This window comes from Oryza glaberrima, chromosome 4 (genome assembly GCF_000147395.1).
Source record: "Oryza glaberrima chromosome 4, OglaRS2, whole genome shotgun sequence".
Lineage (NCBI taxonomy): Eukaryota > Viridiplantae > Streptophyta > Magnoliopsida > Poales > Poaceae > Oryza > Oryza glaberrima.
In genome coordinates this window covers 19,288,487-19,298,037 of record NC_068329.1, presented here as the reverse complement: position 1 = coordinate 19,298,037, position 9,551 = coordinate 19,288,487, and the positions used below count along the sequence as shown (strand labels likewise).

The window sequence follows — 9,551 nt, the reverse complement described above, 5'->3', positions numbered from 1 at the left end:
CTGTTTTGCAGGCAATCTCGACATAGGAGGGTGGAAAGTTTACAGGCGAAAGCCTAGCCCTTCGGGCCAGCAAAGACGACACCTGGGAGCGCCGCTTTTCCCTTGGGATGTTGTTTGCATGATTTTTTTCTGCCAGTTCTTCAGGTGAAAACCACGTTCTGATTCCTCAGGGCAGGTGCGTGGCGGCACTCGGTGTTGTATCCTTATTGAAGGCGTCGTTTAGAAGTTCCTTTCCCTCGGATTGTCGTGTTCTGTTCGTTCTTCAGTGGAGGTTTTAGTCGTAGATGTGTGGTGTGGTAGCTGTTTCTTTCTTTTCGTAACTATAGCCTCTATGGCTATAGACTTGTATTTTTTTCATGATATATCAATACGAAACATCACACTGTCTCGTTGTTTTTTTTAAAAAAAGAAACTCATGTAAAATGGAAAATTCAAGGCAATAATAGAGCGGATGTTAATTACCGAGGCACCCACTCGCCGTCAATCAGCCCGTCACTCTCACTCTACCAGAGCTAGCAGCCGGAGCCCGCGGGAGAAGCGACAACTTGACCAACTTCAATTCCGAACCCCTTTTCTTCTTCTTCTTCTCCTTTCCGAGCGAGCGAGGCGGCTGCCTCCAGGTTCATTGAACCAAGCCACCCCGACACGAATCGCTCAGGCCTCCCCCCTGTTGTTCATCCCTCACTCAACTTTTGGGCAGCTTGGCTTTATTCAATTCCCCTTCCTTTTTATTGCGAATTTGCGACTGCGAGCGAGCTTTTCTTCCTCAAAGGAAGACGACGACGGAGGAGCAGCCCTGCAGGTTCATTGGACCAAGACACCCACGAATCTCCTGCTGCCGTTTGTAAGCGAGTTGTTACGGCTCTAAATTCCTAATCTTTTACTTCAATATTTCAACTTGGCAGAGCATAAAGAGAGGAGAGGAGAGGAGAGGGGGCCGGTCAAGGAAGAGGAGGGAAGATGAGCAGCACAGCTCCACTCCTCACACCCTACAAGATGGGAAGATTTGATCTTTCCCACAGGTCCAGCCTCTCTCTCTCTCTCTCTCCCTCCACTTTTTTACCTGCAATGTGACCCAATTTTACCCGGTTTCCAATTTATTTATTTATTTTTTGCCACCAATCTGTTGTTTAAAGAAGTAGATGAAGATTGCAACTGGTGTCGATTCGTTAGGTCTGTTCTACTTAGGTGAGCTCTGCCGCATCAAGACGGTCTCGGGTGCCGATTCTCATTCCATTTATGCCATGCCATGAACATGAACATGGCATGCCATCTATGTGCCAGACATAGCATGATAGCAAGACTGCCTTTTTCCAATTTGGGAGGAGGAAATCCATGGACCGCAGGCCATGGTTTTGTCATCTTTGTTCTCCGGATGTGTTTTGATTGGTTTCTGTTACTTAGTTGGATACTGCAGTGCTGTACTGTTGTTCATAGGACGGCTAGATTCTATCCGTTCCTCTTATCTTTTCACTTTTCTGCCTTTTGCCTCTTGGCAAGTTGGGATTTGTTGTTGTATCTTATCTTATTGTACTAGGATGAATCATATGGTGCCCCATTATGTGGTACGTTTAACGAAAAGTGCACAGATATATGTAGTGAAACGACGATGTAATTGATCAGGTTTTGGAGCTGAAAGGTTCGGTAGTGGATAACTCAAACAATGAAAAATAAATATGTGTTATCTATGTGGAATAATACTTCAATCCAAAATTGTGATGTTTTCAGAAGAATTGTGAGTTTTCTATTGTCTTTTTTTGCCGAGTAATTATTTGACAACAAGACCGTAATATAGCAGTCATGAGGACTTACAAGCAACAAACAGTGAACTCTATCTGAAACTATGGCAATATGTGTGTTCAACAATTCCTGCTTATGGGCTTATGGCTAGAACTACAAAACCATCTCTTTTATCTATGCAATGATCCATTATCAAAATACTGAATGTTTTTGTCTTTCTAGGGTAGTTCTCGCACCACTGACAAGGCAGCGATCCTATGGTAATGTTCCTCAGCCTCATGCCATTCTGTACTATCAGGAGAGAACAACCAAAGGAGGCCTTTTGATTGCTGAGGCCACTGGAATCTCGGACACTGCTCAAGGGTCTGTATCCTAGATTGTTAGGCTGTGACTTTCTGAAATTTCATGAGCCATGTTCAATTGCCTTTTGACGGTTCAACAATCTTTAAAGATCAAATGTTTCCTGTATGCATGCAAGGTACAAAGATACTCCTGGTATTTGGACAAAGGAGCAAGTGGAAGCGTGGAAGCCAATCGTGGACGGCGTTCATGCCAAAGGAGGAATATTTTTCTGTCAGATTTGGCACGTAGGAAGAGTCTCTAATAACAGTATGTTTACTATATCTGATATAAGCATGTTCCCTAGCTATATAATTATCTGTGTAGACATGTAGTTATTTGCAAGCAGGAGAACCTTTAAATTGGATTTCCAAATGATGAGACTATAAACATACTGTATAATTATTCACATTTCACTGACACCTCATCCTGGCACAAGTTGTGCCATCTTTGTTTAGAGTGAAGCTGTGTAGGAAAACTCTTGCTCATTTTCTGTACTCCTTTTTATGTGGTATCCAACCATGTGACGAACACATGTTCAACATCACTATGCAGCTTTTCAGCCTAATGGGCAGGCTCCAATTTCGAGCACCAATAAGTCACTAAAACCTGCAGTAAGAGCCAACGGCATAGATGTGGCTACTTTCTCAACTCCTAGGCGATTAGAGACTGATGAGATCCCTTTTGTCGTGAATGATTACAGGGTTGCTGCTAGAAATGCAATTGAAGCAGGTAAACGCCATCCTATTACATTTTTGACTCCAGATATTTTGATTAGGAACATTTTGAATTATCCTAATACAGGTATTGTGTCAACTTTTTTTTATCTTGATACGGAGGAGTAGTAGATTAAACCAATATCCTTAAGTCTTGACTACTGATGGAAACATCTAACCTTCATGTTTGATATGATCTGTAGGATTTGATGGTGTTGAAATCCATGGAGCTCATGGTTATTTGATCGATCAGTTTCTAAAAGACCAAGTCAATGATCGTTCTGACAAATATGGTGGGAGCTTAGAGAATCGCTGCCGGTTTGCGCTAGAAGTGGTCCAAGCCGTAACTGATGAAATTGGAGCTGACAAGGTTGGGATAAGGCTGTCACCCTTTGCCAGCTATTCAGAGGCAGCAGACTCAAACCCAGAAGCTCTAGGCCTATACATGGCAAATGCACTAAACAAGTTTGGTATCCTCTATTGTCACATGGTGGAGCCACGGATGGTAAAGCTTGGTGAAAAGTTTGAAACCCCCCATAGTCTTCGTCCAATCAGGGATGCTTTCAAGGGAACGTTTATTGCTGCTGGTGGCTACAATAAGGAGGATGGAAATAAAGCAGTCTCCACTGGATATACTGATTTGGTTGCTTATGGGCGCTTGTTTTTGTCTAATCCTGATTTGCCTGAGAGGTTTGAAATAGATGCTCCTCTCAACAAATACAACAGAGAGACTTTCTACATCTCTGATCCAGTTATTGGATACACTGACTACCCATTTCTTCCATCAGATGTCTAAATGTGCCTTTCAGTACTCGAATTCTCTTCCGCCTCTCATCAAAGCAGCTCAGCAGCCACCATTTGTGTTGTTACTTGGTAGGATTGAAGAAATATGGCCATTGATCTGAGAGCTGTTTTTCATGTGTGTGGGCAAAGCATTGATAAAATAATGTGACATTGTGATTTCAGCACGGCACATGAATACAAAGGGAGATGATAGGTAGATCAAGCAGTGTTGAGAAATTATTTTAGTTTGTACGCACAAATATTGTGAGCCTGATATAATATCAGGGAGCTTGCCTGTCTTACTTTGCTCTCAAATATGTTCTCAGTCATTCACATGGTTGTCAGCGACTGCAAATCTTTTGCGTATTCCTGATATGTGTCACTGACTGAGAGATGGGAGTACAGTTGGAATAAAAAGTGGAAGTTGAATGTATGCAGACTGCTATTCCTAGCTTATCATGTTTGATGTTTCAGGATACCTTTTGGGTCTGAAGTTCTGAGCTGTTCTTCTGGCAGTTACTGATTACAGGGGCATACTGGACAAGTAATTAGGATACAGACTGCACAGAAAGAGCTTACGAAGGCAAGAAGGACCTCTCCCTGCCCATCTCCGTATGTTTTTACTAAACAAAAATTTGTGTATCCTTTTATTTGTGTTGTGAAAATCATCCTGGCCTAATTTCCAGTCCTTTACAAATGATTCATCATCCACTAAAAACTTGAGCTTATCATAAAAGTAATAGCTTAAGGATGCTTTTAACGATTTCTCTCTATGCTACTTGATAGAGCCATCTCGTAATTAAGTTATTAGAGCTTGTTGCTGGTAGATAAGTCAGGATTATGGGTTAAGGGAATATCATGCTTAGCTTTAATCGTGTTCTGTTCTGTGGATATCTCCACTGCCAGAGTGCCAGGATAAAGTAAATGAGAAGCATTATTAGTCCTAATATAAAAACAAAAGCTACTAAGCAATGCATGTAGTGCCTTTAGCATCTTGGAGGTGCTAGAGTCTAGAGAGCTTACTTTGGAAGTTAAAGCGTTGTCTGTGTTAGTTTTCTTAATTATTTTGCAATTTTATAGCCTAATAGCTATCACATTCCTCTTTGTGTGCGTGTGTGTTTTTTCTTTACAAAGTACCATGTTCAAGGAAGAGCTATCAGTGGCCAATTGTATCATAGCAAGTCCACTGTCCACACTCCACAGATACACGAAAGCATGCTGTTATCTTGGGTCGTTTGTTTATTGGCGAACAAAGATATGTATCCCATTAAAAATATGCTTTATGCTTTTTTTTTTCTTTTAAAGACCTGCTGTTTTCCCCACTTGTTGTCTTGCAGCATATATATAGAGGGAAGTTTACTGTAACTAAAACATGGGATCATTCAATGAACCAGCAAATTGTCATGCCTGCCTCTGGTCGCTGTACTATGGTTGGAAAAATTCTTGTAAGAATTTCAAGGCATGTTAACTGCGATTTTCTGTATCTAGTTCTGGAGTTAATTATAATCAAGAACAAAAGGTACTATGATAGTTTGCCAAATTCCCTGAAGGGCGAAAAACTGGCAAACTAAATGGATTATGTGCTTCCAGAAATGGAAATCATTTAGCTGTTGTGCATAGCTGTTTAATCTCATTCTGTAGAAATAATTAAATATTTCATACAGAATTTGCTTTACTTGGGTTTTAGCAAGCATGAACAGGTTAGGGATATTTTTTGAATAGTCTTGTTTAGAAATGCAGTGTGTTTCATATTTCGCAGCAAACTTAATACGTTCTTCCCACTGTACCCTTAAATCGAAATCCTTGTTCCTTTTTAGATATTGGAATTCATTTGTAAAGTTGTATTTAATGAGTAAGGTCTCTGGAACACAGTAATTTCATAGGAACTTTTCAGTATTTTTACAACTAGTTCAATTGTACCAGGAATCAGGAAAAAAAATCAGATGTTCCAAAAGAGAACTAATTATGGGTAGCCGAACGGTTGTCCTTTGGCTCTTTGAGATGAAAGATATTAGTTGGTTGGCACTTTGTGTTTACTTGAAATCACATTATTGTTGAATTAATATGTGGTTTCCTCAGTGGTTGGTACTTCAACATGAAGGATATAAGGGTTGGCTGGTAGCCTGTCACTTTGCTTTTACCTGATGTCAAGGACCAGGCTTGTCCTTCTTCAGTGGATTTACCATTGGCTAGAGCTAGAAAAAGGAGACAAAAGAAAAATATTTACTTTGCCTTTTTTTTTCCTTTCCTTTTGACCTGAGTGTGATTATTTTCTCTTTGTTTCTTTGTTCTTTTGGTGCTGCTCTGCACTTCCTTGGTCCAAATAACTGGAGCAATGCAAAAGGCATTATTCTGAGGAATGTGCAGAGTCACCCTTGTATTGCATCACGTATTCTTGACGTGTCAATACTCAATACTAGTTGGGCCAATATTTCTAAATTTACAGAAGCACTAGTCAAATGTCATGAATTGTCTCTTCCTCAAAAAAAAATGTCATGAATTGTCAGATCATCGGGCTTGGTAGAATGTTGTTGCTTCATTTGTTATGCACAACTCTTTATTTAACTAGTGAAATTCCCATGTAAATTGTGTGAGCTAGATTATAGTTATTTTTTATTCTGTATTTCATCTATGCTTCTATTTCTAGATTATTTCTCACGTGAACTATTTTCATTTATTTGTGGATTGTTTTTGGCATGGCCCTATCATAACATAGACTAATCAATGGTATGGATCTTTATCTTTTCAACTGATTAATTTGGTAATTGCTAGCTCAATTTTCCACGCAATTGTACGGGCATAGATTATATATTCTATTGAAAGTAGAATTATATTTGCTATACAAATATTAGTTTTATGTCTAAAATGCATCTGTATTTCTCATACAATTAGACTTGCAGTACCTTTCTAGTATACATCCAATCAATCTACACCAATATAGCCCATAGCAGCTCTTATCAACTGTGTATATCCTTCTCTTATTCTCCGAGATTAATATGGTAATTCAACAATTGAGAATGGGCATTTGCTTCTTTTTGCCCTATTTTATTAGTATAATAGATAGATTGCGGTTTTAATAAACATTATGAACGTTGCTGCTCAATCTTTTGTGCTTAATTTATGCATCTTTATTGAATTGAAAATGTATTTTTATATTGGAAATCCTTTCTACTGCCCTATGGTGATCACTTGTCTTAATATATACATGAATAGACACCTTCCTTGCTAAGCTAAACATGTACACAGAAGATATGCCTCTTATGGCCAAGCAATGCTGTGGATTGACAGCCAAAATAGTTAATAGCACATCAACACAAAAGATGGATTCCTATCAACATAAGAGTTGATAATAGAGCCATAGAGGAACAAATGTTTTTATTTCAAAAGCTCACATAAATGCATGTCCTATGTTAACTAGATTCGTTTGGTTCTAAGGTTTCATTGGCCCTCACAAGATTTGATTAACAGCTGAGATGATTGCACTGATGTACCTCTGTAATGTGATTTGCTTCCATAATAATTAAACCTGAAGACAGCTTGTTTGGAATCTTGGTTCCAAAGAAAAAAGGATCATTAAAGGGGTGGTCCTGGTAAGCTGCAATTATGGGCCCATACATATGCCATGGCATACAGTTTTTAGTTTTTCTTTGGTTTGATCAGTTAAGATTCTTGAATTGTGCATTCACTTCTCTTAGTCTTTGTCAGATGTGCATGGACAAATTCGTTGAGTGTTTAAAGTGTATGCTTGCTGCAACCTTATTATTGAAAATAGGCAGGAAGAATGGTCCTGGACTCCTGTGAATAATTAACGGCTTGATTTATGTGTATTTGTAATGTTGCAACACCGGTGCAAAGCTTTATTCTTCTGGTATACTTGCCAATTCCAGAATGAGGACATGACAAGTTTTGGTCCATTGAGCGAATTAGTAGTTTTTAGCGCAGCTCTCTTTAAATAAACTATGATACTAATCAGTGAGCTGAGATTTGCTAATCAGCAGGTACATTTTTCGTGCACAATCATGTTTCTTTGATTATTCCAAGTGAAGCTTGACAATAACTATGAGTGGTGCCAATGGATCACAAGATTTTTTATTTAATTTCATTTTAAAAGATAAATTTGTATACAAGGTGGTGGTCTGAAAACCAAGTCTACAATCAACAACATAGCCTCTATGAAACTAATTGCAGTGGTGCCTTAGGTCCTTTTTTGGGAGCTTCTGTCAGCTATAGCTCCACCCAAAATCAAAAGTCCCCCCAACAATTAGCATTTCATTTAAATTTTGAGAAGTTGTAGTTGCATAAATGGATAAACCGGAAAATAAACTAGAAGCTTCACATTCTCACAAGCTAAGCCAGATTTATATCACGGATTTCTATCACTAACAAGTGTTTATTCTCCCCTTTTCTTTTAACTCAGAATTGTGGAACATATATTGGGGCAATCCTATTTTCTATCATCGGTACGCATATTATGGCGGCATAGAGAAAGATCGGAAGATGAGGTTAGGAAAAAAGAAGGGCAGATTATTAAATGTTAATCTGACATTTCAAAGTAGAACAAATTCTTAACAATGTAAAGTGCAAATGCCTTTGTATGAGACATATTCCTCGCTAAATATTCATTATTCATAGACCACTTGACTATCAAGGATGAGGTAGCACGAGCCAATATGAAGTGAATTCATTAAAAAAAATTTACGCTTTAAAGTAACCTACACCCTTTTACCATGTGGTTATTTTAAGATGCTTAGGGGCTGTAACAATAAGATTTACCTGCTTTATAAAAGGCAGCGAAATAGTCAGAACAAAAGGCTATTTAAATCTACAAGTTACACACACATAAAGTCATCTAAGGGAATCCATCAAAATAATTGTAAAAACCAGTAAGCTAGAAAAGCATGAATGAATAAGATAAGTTACGGAAAAGAAACGTAAAGCCTTATGCGATATATGTATGTTTAGAATGTGGAAAATAGAAATACTCCATGGTTCGCCTACAGCCTTTTTTATAATAATAATAATAATAATAATAATAATAATAATATTATTATTATTATTATTATTATTATTATGAATAAACTTTTTATACATGTGTCCTCATCGATTTAAATGCTAAAAAATAAGCTACGATAAAGAAAAAGAATCAAAATCAACTCTAAAATTTCGAAGTCTTGAAGAGTATAAGCACTTGCCAGCGATGATGGACTTAGGGATTTTTTAGAGCATGGACAAAAGCATGCGCGAGCACACCTTAGATTTGCCTATGTGTCATGGGTATTAGATCCACCTATGTGTTATGGGCATTGGGCAGGGAGTCCTAGGTTCAATGGGAAAGATATCTCCATCCTCACGATACATACGTAGCTTAGTTAGTTAGAATTGAGTTTGCTGGGATTAGGTACGGAATCTGTTGATGGGGGATACCCGTAAATCGGATATAGAGGGTATTGGGGTCCGTTGGTACGAGGATCTACGTAGTACGACATCAAGCAAACAAAAGACAAGGATTATACTGGTTCAGACCCCTTAGTAGGTAATAGCCCTAATCCAGTTGATATGGAATGATATGATGGAAATCACAGATTACAAAGGGAATAAAAGAACTCGATGATATCGACGAGACCATAGTCGAGTTGGTTCGAGTAGATCTCTCGGCGATTTGGCTCCTGTAGGCTCCGACTTCGTAGGCCGTGGTGGATGTGTAGGCGGTGATACTCGATTCCTTAGGTCCTGCCAGGGGGTCCCTTATATACCGCGGGTCAGTTGATCTCCAAGTAGGACTCGGAGATATCGGACCCCTCATGATATGGTAAAGACCCAATATTGTCTGAGTAGAACTCTTTCCATCTGTAGATACCATATCTATCACGTGATAGATTTCCTTACTGTATACAGAAATTTTCCGTATACATGCGAGTATACCGTATCGGTATACAACATACATCCAAGGATAGAGGGTATACCTTATCCGTA

General features: G+C 38.7%; 1 protein-coding gene across 2 annotated transcripts; it reads left to right on the top strand.

The window, feature by feature from the left end:
• Nucleotides 1–546: 546 nt before the first annotated feature.
• On the top strand, nucleotides 547–4,011 carry LOC127770601 (putative 12-oxophytodienoate reductase 11). Of its 2 annotated transcripts, XM_052296376.1 has the most exons (6): nucleotides 547–802; nucleotides 906–1,022; nucleotides 1,963–2,103; nucleotides 2,219–2,349; nucleotides 2,635–2,811; nucleotides 2,999–4,011. In XM_052296376.1, exons 2-6 carry the CDS (start codon nucleotides 961–963, stop codon nucleotides 3,589–3,591), a joined length of 1,104 nt encoding a protein of 367 aa, XP_052152336.1. In that variant the 5' UTR covers nucleotides 547–802; nucleotides 906–960; the 3' UTR covers nucleotides 3,592–4,011. The 2 variants fall into 2 exon arrangements, with proteins under 2 accessions (XP_052152336.1, XP_052152337.1); XM_052296377.1 differs by lacking the exons at nucleotides 547–802; nucleotides 906–1,022 and adding an exon at nucleotides 1,137–1,188 and having other exon boundaries at nucleotides 1,968–2,103.
• Nucleotides 4,012–9,551: the final 5,540 nt, after the last annotated feature.